Consider the following 17737-nt stretch of genomic DNA (forward strand, 5'->3'; position numbering starts at 1 on the left):
CTCCAGGGGGATCTTTCCAACCCAGGGATCGAACTAGCATCTCTTAAGTCTCCTGCACTGGCAGGCGGGTTCTTTACCACTTGCACCAACCTGGGAAGCCGAGCTCCAGGTGAGGGGACTGCGATAGGATTCATCAGCTTACTGAGCCACAAACGAAGAGGATGTGCCTTTCTGAGGTTTGATTTTCTCTGAGAGGGACTCTCTAAAGCCAGTTTTCACTAAAGCAGGCAGTGGATGGTGCCCTTGAAGACCTCCAGCTGGCCCAGGGGAGCAAGTTAGGGGTGTGATGTCACTTGGCTCTCAGGACGTGGGGATAAACCCGAGGACAGGAATCTGTTTGTTCTTGGAACAGCCCAGGCACACAGCAGGTGCTTAGTAGTCTGGGACAAACAGCCAACAGGGCCTAGGAAAAGCACACGTGGGCGCCACAAACAGCCCCATTTTAGCATCTGCCAACTGACACGGGCCCTCTACCTGGGTAAGGATCTGGGAGAGAAATGCCCACTCTGGGTCTGCCCCTGAGGGAGTGTGGCTGGGGTAAAGGTGGTGGTGGGCACACCCACCCACCCACCCTACACCCCCATCCACCAAGGCCAAGGACCATCAGCAAGTTTCAACCTTTGCCCAGAGGTTTGCCATCTTGGCTCCATCTGAGAAGTCACACTTTTAAATAATACAAGTTAAGGGAGCAAAGGTCAACATACCATGTGCTAAGGGACTAACTGAAATCTTTCCCAAATACTGCCCAGAAGGAGGGAGCTTTGTCCCTCTCCTCCCATATCGCTGAAATGCAGGGAGTGCCCAGCACCTTGACACAAGGCGAAGCAGACCCTGAGCTCAGTTCCAACCTATTTAACCAGGAGTCTCAGCCTCCCAGCCCTGAGGACACACCAGGCCTATCCAGAGAACACTCCCCTGGTGCTTGACTGACTGTGGCCAGCAGATGGCACCAAGCCTCTCTGAATAGGGAGACACCCAGAACCAGGCCCCAAAGCAGCCTCCAGCTCCGCACTGGCCCAGGGTTCCTGGCCAAAGGACTGGCCTAAACAAAGATGCTGCCACCACCCCCAACAAACTCCACCTGGTAGGGTCAGAGTGGGAGCACTGTGGCCTCACCACTGCTGGGAGGGGAACCTTTCTTCTAAAATATACGAACTTTCCACCAAGTTCTGGAAAGCAAGCTCCTCATTTGTCATCAGTGGCTTGCCCACTTGCCTGCTTCTCCTTCGAAGCTCAAGCCTCCAGCCTGGCCACTAAGGACCCACCCTCATGGCCTTTTGCTTCCAACTTCCTCATTTTACACAAAGTGGAGACAAAACTTGGGCCCCTGGGTTTTCACAAATAGCAGAAATGGAAATTTCCCACAGGGCCAGGTCCCCGGGCTGCTGAGCAGCGACAGCAGTAAGCATTACCTGGTGGCAAACATAGCCCGCAGGGAGGAGAAGGTGGCCGCGTCCTCCTTGAGGGTCTTGAGCTCATTGCGCAGCTTCATCATGGTCTCAGTCACCATTGCCTTCTCGTTCTCATACTTGCTCTTTAGGTTGGCAAGGGCCACCTCTGCCGTCTGCGGGGGTCAGAGTTGTAAAAGACAGGCAGACGAGGCATCAGGAGGAGTCCGCTGCCTTGGTGAGCACCACAGATCAAGGCCCCAGCCAGCCCTGGGCCCCTGAGACCCAGCCCCTCCCCACAGCACTGAGGTGAGGTTTTCTCTCATCTTTTCTTCGAGCTGGGACAGGACAAGGCGGGAAGCCAGGGAGGCTGAGAAAGCCCCCACCCACCTACCCACCCCCTGCTGGACCCAAGCGCCATGCACACCTGCTTATTGGCCTTGAGCACCATGCGCAGTGTGGTGATCTGCTCCCGCTTGGTGCTGAGCAGTGACTTCAGCTTCAGGATCTCCTCCATGAGTGCCTCCCGGTCCTTGTCTGCAGCTGGGCCCAGCTCCTGTGAGGCTAGGCGCTGCCGTGACAGCTCCGTGGTGCGGTCCACGGCTGCCTGCAGGTGCCTGATCTGATCACGGATGATGGCAATCAGATTGTAGATGTTCATGGGCTCTCGGCGTGGATCACTCAGGGGTGAGGGCAGAGAGGAGCCAGGCGAGGGGCTGCTGTCCCTGGCCCTACCCTCTGCGGGTGGTGGGCCCTTGGGCAGGACAGGTGAGCGGCGCTCACGGGTCTCCGGGCTGCAGCTGCCAGTGCCAGCCTGGCCCTCACGGTAGTAGTCTAGCACCACACGCGTGGGTGTCTCATTGTTGCACATGCACACGTGGTGGTAGAGATTGGCCAGTTCCTCGCTGAAGGTCACCAGCTCATCCTGGGCCACGCTCAAGCTGCCTTGTGTCTCGCCGGCAACATCGCTCACCTTCTTCAGCTCTGTCTGCAGCCGTGCCAGGAGCTCACGGTCCTGGCAGCTGGCTTTCTCCAACAGGGAGACCTTCTCAGTAAGCGCCTGGCTCTCGGCCTCGTGCCGGCCCTTCTCCTCGGCGTGCTGGGCCTCGCTGGCCTCATGTGCACTGCGCAGGGCCTTCAGCTGCTCCCGGAGGTCGCCCGCCTCTGCCACGGCCACACGGTACTTGCAGGCCAAGATCTCGGGCCCGTTGATGTCCACCTCGTAGTAGTCACCGTCTTCGTGGCTATCCCGCTCCTTCTCGCTGTCCAGCGCGGTCCGCCGCTCCTTGCTGGCCTGCAGGCGCCGCAGAGCACTCAGGTTCTCCGTGAGGCGGCTCACCTCCGCGTGCTGCTCAGACAGGGCCCCTCGTGCCTGCTCCAGCTGCTTCTGTGTGTCCTGCAGTGTTGCCAGCAAGCCCACCTTCTCCCGTTCCACCTGCAAAGGCAGAGAAAGGGACCATTAACAGCCCACAGGAGTCTCTGCCCTCAGAGAACCCCTGGTCAGTCCCAGTGAAGACCCTGTCCATGCCACATTCATCACCCTGCTGAGCTCTCTCTGATAAATATGGGTCAAGGTGTCATGTGTGGGGCCATGATGGCTCCTCCCCCTGCCCAGCTGTTTGTGGGGCCAAGTGAGTCCTTCCTTAGAGACATGCAGCAAACCAAGAGGCTGTGATGCAGACCCTGGGGTTCTGTTCTGTTGGGGCAGGAAACCCTGACGTGTCTAACGGACACAGCATGGGAAACCATATGTGGAGACCTCAGAGAGATGTTAAATCTCTGGTGGTGCCCAAACTCATAACCAGAAAACTATTTCTCTGGGCACCTTCCTCCTATAATGCTGCAGTTCCACTTAGGTAACAATACAGAATTACCTACGTAAAAGAAATGTAAGTAAAGGACTGCATAGCATTTAAAAAATTCACAAAGTGTCAGGCAAGCACTGTCGTGGTGAACAGCAGGTCTGGCCAACACCATCGAGGACAGCAGTGGAGGTGGGGATGGCGCACACGGGCCCAAGGCCCAGGGCTGTGGCACAAACCCAACGGGGTGGGGTCCCAGCACCATCCACCTGCTCACCTGCATTAGCTGCTGCTTAAGCTTCTGGATCTCAGAAATGTTGAGCTCACTGAGCAGGTCAGAAACGAGGCTGGGAGGGGGTGGGGTGAGACCGTCCTTGGTGGGCGTGGAGGTCTTGTTGTCCAGTGGCACCTTGCCCAGGCCACCGTGCTCGAAGCCATTGGCCAGGGCCTCGGCGTCGTCACCAAGCTTGAGGCCGTCCAAGGAGACGTGCAGGTGGCTGGTATAGAGGGAGTCATTGATGCTCATGTAGTGCGACAGCTCCTTGCGCAGGCTGTTCTTCTGCTCCCGCTCTGTCTTCAGCGTCTCCAGAGCCTCCTCCAGCTGCCGCTCCGAGATCTCCTTGAGCCGAATGGCGTCCTCCAGCTGGCTGTTGAGGTATTCAGTTTCCTCCTCCAAACGCTTGATCTCATGTTTGAGGCCCTCAAACTCCACCTGTAAAAGAGAGGTCGACACTCTTCTATCCCCACGGGATGGGGAAGAAGCACCATCATAGTGACTGAACAACTGGGAGAACATGGATACTCAGAGGGTTGCAGGCATGAGGTGCACACAGGAAATGCTGAGCCCGCGCCTCGGACACGTGTGCACACATGAGCAGTGCAAAAGCATGCAACTTGCTCAGCACCAGAGGTGCCCTCTGGAATTCAGAACACACCCACACTGCCAATTTGTTAGGTGACTTAAAATGCTACCAAGTATATATTGACTTCAAATCCTACAAAACTTCTTCATTATCACTAAGAGTTGATTAAATCTTTTAAGATACAAAAAATATGTATCTAGATGTGCAATGTGACCACCACTTCTAATCACATTTCAAAATGAAGGAACTAAAGCTCTCACTGGAGTGGGATGTGCCTTCACTGCACACACCACCCTGACTGAGAAAGGCCCGGGTACAAGTAGGGGGGTGGAGTCCAAAGCTGTGCATGCCAGGACAGTATATGCAGGCAGACAAGGAAAGAACTGACAGAAACCAATGCCTGGTGCGGGTAGTCAGGGCCTATGAGCAACTTAAAAACAAACTGGTATTATTCTGCAATATTTGTGCAAGAAACGAGGAGTAAACCACTCAGAGGCAGGTCGATTAGGGTCTCTGTGGGCTGAGGACTAGAGTAGGGGAACCCCAGGGAGAGGCCAGACTCCATGTGCCACTCATGGTCTGGTTTCCCACTCCTCAGGATGCTTGACCCACAGATGAGCACAGCGTCACAGAGAGTCTGCCGAGCGGCCAGAGGAGGAGCTCTGGTGCCTGTGTTCCTGGGAGGAGATCCACTTCCTCTGGCTCCAAGGGTCAGAAGTTCTACTACCAGCGTAAACATATGGGCCCACACTTCCTTATGCTGGATTTAAATACCCGGGTCCCCAGTTTGGGGATTTCTGGGATAAAGGTCCCCCTAGTCCCCAACCTGTGAAGCTGGGGTTCTTGGACAGGTGACAAGGGCAGGCCTTGAAGGGCCTGGGTGTCTTGTCCCAGGCAGAAGTGACCCTCTTGTCCTCTCACAGGTGGAGGTGACCCTTCTGTCCCCATCCTGTCACAGGTGGGGAGAGGAGACCTCCTGTCCCTGACCTGTCCCAGGTGGAAGTGTTCCTACTCGTCCCACCCATTTTTATGTTACTTGAGAACATCATATGACAGCCTGGACATCTCCATACTGCTCAAGGGTCACTAGGCTTCACCCCAAAGTCCAGGACCATATGGGGTTCAAAGGAGTCTAGAAAACATGATACAGTGGGAGGAGTGGGTACACTGATAGCTCTAGGGTCCCAGAGGGCATACGGACATCTCTGGTCTCCTGTTGGCACCTGAAATGAGATGGAGCCAGACACCCAGCCTCTGGGATCTCTTGGTTTCACATCTTCATCACCTCCATTTTCCTCCAATTTTTGCTGGCTGACAATTGCCAGCCAACAATACAGCCGGAGGCTTTGTTTTTCTGGTCTTGAAGGGGCTGGGCCCTGCTGCCACACCCTCGAACCACAGTGGCATATAACCCTCAGCCTGAGTGCGGAAGGAGGGAGGGAATGTCTTCTGACCATGGAGACAGCAAAGTGAGGGTTAGGCCAGGCTGTGGCCCAGAGCTAATCTACCCGTCCCACCTGTGCAGCCCAGATACTTGCCTGATTCTGCCTCAGCACAGACACCTGCTTCTGCAGGCTGATATTTTCCTCCTCCAACTCCGAGTAGTCCTGCAGCAGGCGTGCCTCCCGGAACTTGTACTCCTTGATGTCATCCCGCAGGCGGCCACGTTGAATCTCTACATTCTGATTGATCTGCCAGGAAGAAGGTGGATATGAGAGGCCTGCTCTAGTTGGTCTCACCACTCCAAAGGCAGAAGGAGCTCAGTGCAGCCAGGCCCACCATGGTAGCCACACAGCCAGGACTTGGAATCCCAGGCTTGCCGTGGTGTCCAATGTAGCCACCTAACAATGAGCTGGGGCCGTGAGCTGTGTGGTATGGGGGTGAACAGCAGAGAGTCTCAGCAGCTCTGACCCCTGGTTTCTTCACATGTAAAATGGGGTCTAAAGTAGTTCCTCTGTCACATGCTCCTGGCAGCATGCACTGGTGCAGTGCTGTGGAAACAGTCTGCAGATACTCAACAGTTCAGCACAGGGTTAAAGCTGACCCAGCAGTGGGCCTCAGCAGGCACTCCAAAGAAAGGAAAACACATGTCCACACAAAACCTTGTGAGTGAATGTTCAGACACTATTCATAACAGCAAAGGCAGAAACAACCCAAATGCCCACCAACTGAAGAGAGAAACAATATACGGTATATTTATACAACTGGACGTTACTACACATGCTGTAACACAAATGGACCTTGAAAACAACATGAGTAAAAAAGAGGTGTTGGTGTTCACTTACCTTATGACTTCACTTATATGAAATATTGAGAATAAGCAAACCCAGAGAGACGGAAAAAGCAGGTCAGTGGTTGCTGGGGCGGGGACAAGGGGAAGATGGGAAGGAGAGTGACTGTTAATGGGGTTGCTTCTTGGAGTGATGAAATATTCTAAAATTGATTTGGGATGATGCATGAATCTGTAAATATACTAAAATCCACTAACAGCATATTTTCAAATGGGTGATTTGTAAGGGATATGAATTATCTCAATAATTCTATTAAAAAAGTCCCTGCCTCCAAGTTGTCTAGGGGATTCAAACATGCACGGAGACGGACAAGTGCAGACCTGGCATGAATTGTGCAATCAAGACCGTGGGGGATTCTCAACCAGCTACTACTCTGTGCCAAGGGCCAGGACCTGGGTTCCTTGGCCAACATTCTGGAGTCATTGTATACATTGTAGGATTAGCTGCAGCCCAAGGTTGGTGCCCCTGGAGGCAGAATTGTCTCTGAGGCAAACTCTCCATCTCTCCTCACATTCTCTGTCCCAACATTCTACGCAGCCTCCCCTACACACCTGCAAAGATCTAATGCCCACCCCCTTGGCTAGAAGCACCATCACCCACTGGGCCCCAGAGCTCACTCTGTCCTTCTCTCCCAACACAGCAGCATCTCTGCTGGTGCTGAGGTTTCTTGTGATCCCACTGATGCATACACTTTGCAGACAAGATTCTATGATTCCACATAGGTACACATGGAAAAGCAATGTTGGATTGACGAAGTGAAATAGGACCAATAAGAAAAGAAGAACACAACAAAAAGGGGAACGAGTTATCACATATATCAAGTACTCCTGACAAATGCTTACTACCCAAATCTCCAGCAAATGGACCAATGCAGTCCCCTCATTAAGTGAGCCAAGGAGGTACCCAACAGATGACATGGGGCGCAGGCAGAGCAGCGGCTGTGCAGCGCTGATGTCTGAGGAGGCCTTACAAATAGCAGTGAAAAGAAGAGAAGCAAAAAGCAAAGGAGAAAAGGAAAGGTATATCCATTTGAATGCAGAGTTCCAAAGAATAGCAAGGAGAGGTAAGAAAACCTTCCTCAGTAATTAGTGCAAAGAAACAGAGGAAAACAATAGAATGGGAAAGACTAGAGATCTCTTCAAGAAAATTAGAGATACCAAGGGAACATTTCATGCAAAGATACCCTCTAAAGGACAGAAATGGTATGTTAGGTATGGACCTAACAGAAGCACAAGATATTAAGAGGTGGCAAGAGTACACAGAAGGACTATACAAAAAAGATCTTCATGACTCAAATAATCACGAATGTATAATCACTCACTTAGAGCCAGACATCCTGGAATGTGAAGTCAAGTGGGCCTTAGGAAGTATCACTACAAACAAAGCTAGTAGAGGTGATGGAATTCCAGTTAAGCTATTTCAAATCCTGAAAGATGATGCTGTGAAAGTGCTGCACTCAATATGCCAGCACATTTGGAAAACTCAGTAGTGGCCACAGGACTGGAAAAGGTCAGTTTCATTCCAATCCCAAAGAAAGGTAATGCGAAAGAATGCTCAAACTACCACACAACTGCACTCATCTCACACACTAGTAAGACAATGCTCAAAATTCTCCAAGCCAAGCTTCAACAGTACGTGAACTGTGAACTTCCAGATGTTCAAGCTGGATTTAGAAAAGGCAAAAGAACCAGAGATCAAATTGCCAACCTCTGCTGGATCATTGAAAAAGCAAGAGAGTTCCAGAAAAACACCTATTTTTGCTTTATTGACTATGCCAAAGCCTTTGACTGTGTGGATCATCACAAACTGTGGAAAATTCTGAAAGTGATGGGAATACCAGACCACCTGACCTGCCTCTTGAGAAATCTATATGCAGGTCAGGAAGCAAGTTAGAACTGGACGTGGAACAACAGACTGGTTCCAAACAGGAAAAGGAGTACGTCAAGGCTGAATACTGTCACCCTGCTTATTTAATTTACATGCAGAGTACATCATGAGAAATGCTGGGCAGGAGGAAACACAAGCTGGAATCAAGATTGCCAAGAGAAAGATCAATAACTTCAGATATGCAGATGACACCACCTTTATGGCAGAAAGCAAAGAACTAAAGAGCTTCTTGATGAAAGTGAAAGAGGAGAGTGAAAAAGTTGGCTTAAAGCTCAACATTCAGAAAACTAAGATCACAGCATCTGGTCCCATCACTTCATGGCAAATAGATGGGGAAACAGTGAAAACAGTGTCAGATTTTTTTGGGGGGGGAGGGGCTCCAAAATCACTACAAATGGTGACTGCAGCCATGAAATTAAAAGATACTTACTCCTTGGGAGAAAAGTTATGACCAACCTAGACAGCAATTAAAAACCACAGACATTACTTTGCCAACAAAGGTCCGTCTAGTCAAGGCTATGGTTTTTCCAGTAGTCATGTACGGACGTGAGAGTTCGACTATAAAGAAAGCAGAGCCTGAAGAATTGATGCTTTTGAACTGTGGTGTTGGAGAAGACTCTTAAGAGTCCCTTGGACTGCAAGGAGATCCAACCAGTCCATCCTAAAGGAAATCAGTCCTGAATATATATGGGAAGGATTGATGTTGAAGCTGAAACTCCAACACTTTGGCCACCTGATGCGAAGAACTGACTCACTTGAAAAGACCCTGATGCTGAGAAAGATTGAAGGCAGGAGAAGAAGGGGACAACAGAGGATGAGATGGTTGGATGGCATCACCGACTCAATGGACACGAGTTTATGGACATGAGTTTGAGTAAACTCTGGGAAGTGGTGATGGACAGGGAAGGCTTGTGTGCTGCAGTCCATGGGGTTGCAAAGAGTCAGACACGACTGTGCGACTGAACTGAACTGAAATTACTGATTGGTGAAATGCAAGGCTTGTCAGGAAAGCAAAACTCCTGAGAGGCAAAAATAAACAAAATAACACAGTGTGAGCGGTAACCTGAGGAAACATACTTACTTGCTTCCTAACAAAATTCTACATACACCTTGACTCTGGCCATTTCCCTTACTTACCACCCAACTGATTGTTACAATTAATTTTAGTGTCAGCTTATCTAGGCCCTGGCCTCCAGATATTTGGTCAAACACCAGTCTAGGTGTCACCATTCAGGTATATTTTCAGATGAGATTAACATTTAAACTCACAGACCCACTGAGTAAAAATGTGGATCCAGTCAGTTGAAGGCCTTTAAAAAAAAAAAAAAAAAGATAGCCTTCAGACTGTAGCTGCGACATCAGCTCTTTCCTGGGTCTCCAGTCAGATGGCATAACCTGCAGATTTTGGATCTGCCAGCCACCACAACTGAGTGAGCCAATTCCCTACAATAAATCTCTGCCTCCCACCCCCTGACCCAGCACCCTGCAAAACACATACCCCTATCCATCTGCTTCTCTAGAGAGTCCTCGTTAACTCAGTGATTGATATATAAGAATTGTGCTTTGGATATCAGAGAAGAAAAAGAAATAAAAGGAATCCAGATTGGAAAAGAAGTAAAACTCTCCCTGTTTGCAGATGACATGACATGATCATGATACCACACACAGAAAATCCGAAGGATGCTACCAGAAAATTACTAGAGCTAATCAAAGAGACACAAGACCTGTATGCAGAAAACGATAAGACACTGAGGAAAGAAATTAAAGACCACACAAATAGAGGAGAGAAACAGTATGTTCTTGGATTGGAAGAATCAATATTATGAAAACGACTATACTACCCAACGCAATATACAGATTCAATACAGTCCTTGTCAAACTACCAATGGTATTTTTCACAGAACTAGGACAAAAAAATTCACAATTTGTATGGAAACACAAAAGACCCCAAACAGCCAAAGCAATCTTGAGAAAGAAGAATGGAGCTGGAGGAATCAATCTTCCTGACCTCAGACTATACTACAAACCGACAATCATCAAGACAGAGATATAGAAATATATTTCCATATATAGAAAACAGAAATATAGGCCAATGGAACAGATTGAAAGCCCAGAGATTAACCCATGCACTTATGGGCACCTTATCCTTGACAAAGGAGGCAAGACTATACAATGGAGAAAAGACAGCCTCTTCAGTAAGTGGTGCTGGGAAAACTGGACAGCTACATGTAAAAGAATAAAATGAGAACACTTCCTAACACCGTACACAAACATAAGTTCAAAATGGATTAAAGACTTAAATATAAGGCCAGAAACTATAAAGTTCTCAGAGGAAAACATAGGCAGTATAATCTTTGACATAAATCACAGCAAGATCCTCTTTGACCCACCTCCTAGAGTAATAGAAACAGAAACAAAAGTAAACAGATAAGACCTAAATAAACTTAAAAGCAACTGACAAAGGATTAATCTCTAAAATATATAGGCAGCTCATATAGCTCAATACCGAAAAACAAAGAGCCCAATCAAAAAAATGGGCAGAAGACCTAAACAGACATTTCTCCAAAAAAGACATTCTCCAAGTTGTTCAGTTGTCAAGTTGTGTCCGACTTCTTGCAATCCCATGAACTGCAGCACGCCAGGCTCCCCTATCCTTCACAGTATCCCTGAGAGTGATGGTATCTGACCATCTCATCCTCTGCTGCCCCCTCTTCTTCTTTTTCCATCATTTTTTCCCAGCATCAGGGTCTTTCCCATTAAGTCGGCTCTTCGCATCAGGTGGCCAAAGTATTGGAGCTTCAGCTTCAGCATCAGTCCTTCCAATAAAATATTCAGGATTGATTTCCTTTAAGATTGACTGGTTTGATCTCCCTGCTGATGGCCAATAATGAAAAGAAGTTGAACACTGCTCATCATTAGAGAAATGCAAATGACAATTATAATGATGTATATCACCTCATACCAATTAGAATGGCCATCATCAGAAAAACTACAAACAATAAATGCTACAGAGGATGTGGAGAAAAAGGAACCCTACTGCACTGTTGGGAATGTAAACTGATACAGCCACTATGGAGAACAGTGTGGAGATTCCCTAACTAACCAGGAATAAAACCACCCTATGACCCAGCAATCCCACTACTGGGCACACACTCTGAGAAAAACACAATTCAAAAAGACACATGTACCCCAGTGATCACTGCAGCACTATTTATAACAGCCAGGACATGGAAGAAACCTAGATGTCCATCAACGGATGAACGAACAGAAAAGATGTGGAACATATACATGCAATGGAATATTACTTGGCCATAAAAAGGAACACATTTGGGTCAGTTGTAGAGAGGCTGATGAGCCTAGAACCTGTTACAGAGTGAAGTCAGTCAGAAAGAGAAAAACAAATATTGTATATTAATACATATACAAGGAATCTAGAAAAATAATAATGATGAACCTATTTACAGAGAAGAAATGGAGATACAGACACAGAGAACAGACTCATGGACTCAGCAGGGGAAACAGAGGGTAAGACAAATTGAGAAAGCAGCATTGACATACATACAATATCATGTGTAAATAGGAAACTGGTGGGGAAGTGCTGTGTATCACAAGGAGCCCAGCCTGGTGCTCTGTGACAACCTAGAGGAGTGGGATGGGGAGGGAGGCTCACCAGGAAGGGGATATATATATAAAATTATGACTGATTCGTGTTTTTCTACAGCAGAGATCAGCACAGCACTGTAAAGCAATTATGCTCCAATTAAAAAAAAAAAAAATTGCCCGCTCAGTATGGGAAGACATAGGAGTTAAGATGGTGAAACAGGGGCAGCAAGTGGGAGCTGTTGGTCAATGAAAAATGTAAATGGACTTTACTTAAAACTTAACAGCTCTCCTCAATGAAACAAGTGGTCCTAAAGTAGACAGAAAAAGGACAGAGGGGGAGACAAGACCACGGGCCAGCTTGACTGCCTAGTCGAAGCCATCTGCACCCCAGAACCTGTGCGCCCAGGCTGTACCCTAGCACAGTCTGCCTGCACAGGAGAACCATTTTTGTTTTTTATTGAGATATGATTCACGTCCCATAAAGGTCACCCACTGACAGTGTACAATTCCAAGGTTATAGTTTATTCATAGCTGTGCACCATTACCTATTCTAGAACATTTTCATTACCCTAGAAAGAAACCACACACCAATCAGCAACCATCAATATGCTTTCAGTCTGTGAATCTGCCTTTTCTTGGCGTTCACAGAAATGAACCTGGACAATGTGTGGTCTCTCTGCATGGCTCAAAAACCCTTTCACTGGCGCTGTCTCCATACTGGCACCGCTCCGGCAACCCTAGGGGCGTGACCCCTTCCTTCAATACTGAGTACGGACTGTGCTGGGTGCTGCTCTAGGCTTTGTGTTGTTCACTGAGGCTCCCTAAAGTTGCCCACGTACAGCACACACATTGCCAGCTGGTGTCAGCTGCTGCTGAGGGAGGCCCTGATGAGGCAAGGAGGAGTGCTATCCTGAGGTCAGGTCTGGGGATCTGGACTGCAGAGAAGTTAGCACTCTACACTGCAGAAGCCCCATCATAGTGCGGCTGGAGCTCAGGCACAGGGAGGGAGCACCACCCTGCACAGGAGTGCTCCAAAGCTGTCTGTATCGTTCCCCAGAGGAATGGGCAAGACATTTAGCCAGGTCGCAGCCCAATCCCCAGGAAAGGCCTGCGGCCCCAAGGAAGGCCAGGGTGGACATGGGAGTAATGCCCCAGTCCTGTCAGACCTGCAGAGCCTGCACAGGAGGAGGTGATGGCAGAGGCAGAGCCTGGAGCAATGTGAACACAAGACAAGGGTCTGCGGGTTGCTGCCACCCAGAAGCTGGAAAGGTTCCACGTGGAACATGGTCCTGACAGCACTTTTATTTCAGATACAGAAAACTTAAGAGAATAAAATCTTGTTGCTTGTGGCAATCTAATATGGTGGCCCCAAAAACCAAATATACCAATTTAGGTTTAATACCAGGAAAAAGATGCCACTGTAACAAATACCCAAAAATGTGGAAGTGGCCATGGAGCTGGGGATGGCCACAGGCTGGAAGAGCTTAGAGAGCAGGACAGGAAAAGGCCAGACTGCCTTGAGACTATTGGTAAAAAAAAGTAATTGTTTCAGGTGACTCTGGTGAGGGTCAGAGAGGAGTCATAGAGAAATAGTCCATTGTCTCAGGGGATGCATGGACTATCATGAAATAACACTAGGAGAGATGTGAATGCTAGCGGTGCTCCCTCTAAGGCCTTAGGAGGGAATGAGGAATGGCAGAAAGGCTTGCTGTAACGTGGCAGAAAACCCAGCTGAGCTGTATTCCAGTGCTGTGTGGAAAGCAGAATTAGTAAGCGAGGAAGATGGATGAACAGCCTGGGAGATTCTGAAGCAGAAGCTTAGAAGTACAGCCTGGTTTCTCCTTGTTGCTTATAGCAAAGTGGGAGAGGAGACAGAAACCGAAGAAATAATTGTAAGCAAAACAGAACTAGAACTTGAAGATGTGGAAAATGCTCAGCTTGTCCTTATTGCAAAAAAATGAGAAAGCATTTTTCTGGAGACAGCACCAAGGGTATGGCTTACAACTCAGCCACCCGGCTGGGAGGCCAGCAGGCCCACTGCTCCCTGGGTTCCAGGAGTCAGAGGAGGGGGCCAACAAAGACTGTTCTCAGGCCCTGAAATGCTCGGCTTCTTACTTTCTGGGACCTGCAGCCCCTTTATTCTTTCCTCTTCTCCCTTCTGGAATAAGAGTAACTCTCCTTTGCCTATCCTAACATTGTATTCTGGAAGCACATAATTTGCACAGGGAGGAATTTCACCCCAGGATGGACCATCTCAAAGTGTCAGCCTTTCCTAATTTAGTGAATTTGAGATGTGATAAGGGATTTGAAGAGTTGATGCTGGAATGGGCTAAGACTTCTGGGAATGAGACGAATCTATTTCACACGGAAAATATATAAATCCTGAAGGCCAGAGGGTAGAATGTTATGGGTTTTAACTGTGTTCCCTCAAAAGATATGCTGAAATGATAAGCCCTGGAAGGGGTGAATGGGATCTGACTTGGAAATAGGGCCTTTGCAGATACACCCAAGTTAAGATGAGGTAATAGCGGATTAGAGTGGGCACAAATCCAAGGGCTGGTGTCCTTCCAAGATGGAGAGTTGGAGACACCCAGGGAGAAGGCCACAGGAAGACGGAGGCAAAGACTAGAACACAAGGACTCCCAGAGGCTGCCAGGTGCTGGCAGAGGCACAGGAAGGACTCTCCCGCACAGCCTCCAGAAGAAGCCATCCCTGCTGACACCTTGATTTTCTGTTGTCTTCAGCCCTCAGTTTGTGGTAATCTGTCACAGCAGTCACAAGAAATGAACACAGGTTTTGGTCTTATCCCACTGAAAGCTGGGGTTGGGCATGGGAGATGAACCCTGAAGACACAGGAGAGCCCAGAGCACCCGACAGAGCTAAGTGAAGTGGAAGAGGAGCCCCCAGCGCTGTCAACACTGTGCCAGGTGACCCACCTCTCATGGCAGGGTGCTGTGGTTGCCCCCACCAGAAAGCTGCCAAGGGGCAGTCCCAGACAGGTGACTTCACTCACTTGGCACGTATGCCCCTGGGGAGCCACCAAACATCTGTACTGCAAGTGTGCTGTCACCCAGACAGAACCACACCTGGAGAAGCAGCAAGGAATCAGCAGTGAAGATGGCTCAGACTGGCTCAGGCAGGGGTAGGGCTGAGGGGCCCGTGTGGGAGACTGCGCTGAGGAAGCAGTGACTCAGCCTTGCCTCCACACGGAGGCGCTATGTGAGGTGCTCAGGAAAGCGAATGCCCTCGAGGGGTAACCATACCTTGGCTCACTTCCCAGGGCCTTGTCTCCCCTCTGAGAATGGAAGGGATGGTAACTGGAGGAGAAGCTGTGGCCCCTGTGCATCCATCCGCAGCACCAACCCACCCTGCTGCAGGTCACACAGGCTGGCCACAGCTAACCAGTCTACCTAACTGGTCTTCCTGCCTCCAGTCAGATGGGACAGGCTCCCACAACAATTAGCTTTTGCTCTCTCATCTTGTTTTTCCCCTGCTTAAACGCTGAACTGTATCCCCTCGCTGGCTCCCACTGCTCTTGGCGTGCTGTGGCTATGAGCCCCTAGCCTTGCCCAAGCCCCTGTCCCAGTGCTTCCAGCTGCCTTCTCGCCCTCTGTGAATACACTAGTGGGCGCACGCTCACTCCTCTGCCAGAATTCTCTGCTACTCCTCCCTCTTTCCCTGCTAAGTCACGCTGCTTGGGGAGGTGCTCAAACATGTGCGGCTTGATTTCACGTGACCACCCAACAGAGTGGAAGCCAAGAGGAGAGTCTAAACCTCACCAGCTCCCCACAGGTTTGCACATCAGGACTAACAAACCTAGAAAGCCCTCCAGGCTGCGGTGAAGAAACTCGGATCAGCTTCCCCCACGGCCTGGGCAGATTCCACCTTCTCAACTCAGAACTGGAACACAGCCTCCTGTCATAGCAGTGGAGCTGACAAAGGAAGTATGGGCCCTTACAGGTCTGCAGGAGAGCTTCTGGACAGCAAGGCGAGGTGCACCCAGGCTACAAGCTGGCGTGGCAGGTGAGGGCACTGCCGCTGCCCTCAGGGGAACCTTTGCCTGGCACACACCCAACTACCAACGGCTCAAACAAGCTCCCACTGGCCATTGTGGGGTTTGATTGAGAGAAGCACCTTCTCTCAGGTGAGCCTGACAAGAGCAGCCTTGATGATGCACAGCAACCAGGGACACAGGAGGCCTTGGTCCAACAGGGTATAAACCAGATAGTATGCGGGGTACCATCCTAGCACCCCCTGCAGGCCCTCCCTCACCAATCTGACCTCCTAGGGGGCTGCTGGATGCCGCATCTGAACCAGCTGGATCCAGCTCTGCTCCCTGGGAGGAATTTCCATCTCCTTATGGAGCCCATTCCCTCGGGACTCATCTGTGTGCCCCCTCCAGCTCCTCCTCGGCTGCAGGGCTCACCCCTGACTTTACCCCTTACCCTTGCTGCTTTCTCTACAAACCCAGGGCCATTCCTCTTGACTCTGGACTGCCAACGTGACATTCTCCACTCAATCCCCTGGATCTGGAGCGTAGGTGTCCTTCTGTACAGGCCTGTCCACACCACAGTGGAGAGCCCCCTGGTGCCTGGGGCTGCTGCTCCGGATCTAGCACCCACCACTTCAGCTTGTGGCCAAAACCCTGGCTTCCTTTCAGCCGTTCCTAGGGGCCCAGATGCCACCATAGCAAGAAACAAGTATTTCTGGCTCCTAGCCAGGACAAAGGAGATGGTAACAGATACGATTTCTCCTGGCACATCTTTGCCACTCACTCTTAGGCCTGTGAAGGGCCTGATACATGCAGAGTCCACCAGGAGAGCAAGGCCAGGGTCCACTGGGATGCTAATTTTACCTAAATGGGTCACCCCCTGGGCTGATGATGCCCACCCCCTCTTCAACTCACAGTTCTGCTTCTCAAGGCAGCCCTCATCACCCCTCTCAACCCCTTCCCAAGGCAAATCTGAGGAATGTGCAAAAGACTTGACTCCGTCATCCATCAGCTGGATCTGATCCTTGGGTCTCTCTCTGCTTCTCTATATGCAAAATGGGCCCTCAGGGCATGTTCCAGGGCAGAAGCTGGCAGGGTCCATTCACACACAGTGCAGAGGTCAGGACCCAGTGACCCTGGGTGAGCAGTCAAACCTTCTTCACCTTGATCTCCCAACCTGTGAGATGAAGGAAATAACTGGATGCCCACAGGGTCACCCAAAAGACAAGTCACAGAGTAGCTGAATTGTCCCCCACGCTGAGCATGTTTGCCATACGTGTCACATGACCGAGGCCTCAAGTTCCTCCTGGAGAGCTGGGCATGGGATGAACCCCTAAGCCAGACATCACAGGGTGGAAGGACGGGGGTGGGTCAGAGGGCACAGCACAGCTGGCCCCTCAGTCACTGAACTGGACAGCAGCAGGAGCAGGCACCAGCAGGGAAAGGCCTGAGTGTGGAAGGGGCATTTCCTGTGGAGACTGTGCAGAGCCTGCTTATCTGGATCACTCCAAGACAGGTGCAGGCTGGTGCTCCTCAGGGGCAGCGCTCAGTGTTGAGCTCTCAGGATCTAGGCTCCTCAGCCTCAGTACAGGCCTCCTGTAAGAGCGGGCCTCCAGGGCATAGCCCCAGAGGAGCTCCACACAGCAGCTCAGGCAGAAGTGGCAGGACCAGGACGAGCAGAATAACTGGAGAGGGATGGCAGCAGAGCACAGGCAGAGCCAGCAATGGTGGGGACACTGACCAGGGCTCTAGTCTGAGTAGGCGGTGACGGAGAGCCTCCACTCCAACCAAGAACCTGGCATGGCTCCATAGTGCCTGCCTGACAGTGATCAGGGGCACACAGGCAGGGCCTCAGGAGAAAATGTACTGAGGATGTATGGGGGTGGGGAGTGGAAGGCTTCCTCCAGAAGCA

The 17737-nt window shown here is 50.2% G+C and overlaps 1 protein-coding gene across 2 annotated transcripts in view; it reads right to left on the bottom strand.

Annotated features, from left to right (window-relative positions):
* The window catches only part of BICD2 (BICD cargo adaptor 2), a 55808-nt gene that overhangs the window by 4362 nt on the left and 33709 nt on the right, over nt 1–17737 (bottom strand). For both annotated transcript variants that reach the window (XM_061426201.1, XM_061426202.1), the window contains exons 3-6: nt 5592–5744; nt 3468–3902; nt 1816–2823; nt 1413–1564 (exon numbers count right to left, since the gene is read on the bottom strand). In XM_061426201.1, coding sequence (XP_061282185.1) covers nt 1413–1564; nt 1816–2823; nt 3468–3902; nt 5592–5744 — 1748 coding nt within the window. The remainder of the gene's footprint in view (nt 1–1412; nt 1565–1815; nt 2824–3467; nt 3903–5591; nt 5745–17737) is intronic.

Source organism: Bos javanicus, chromosome 8, assembly GCF_032452875.1.
Source record: "Bos javanicus breed banteng chromosome 8, ARS-OSU_banteng_1.0, whole genome shotgun sequence".
NCBI lineage: Eukaryota > Metazoa > Chordata > Mammalia > Artiodactyla > Bovidae > Bos > Bos javanicus.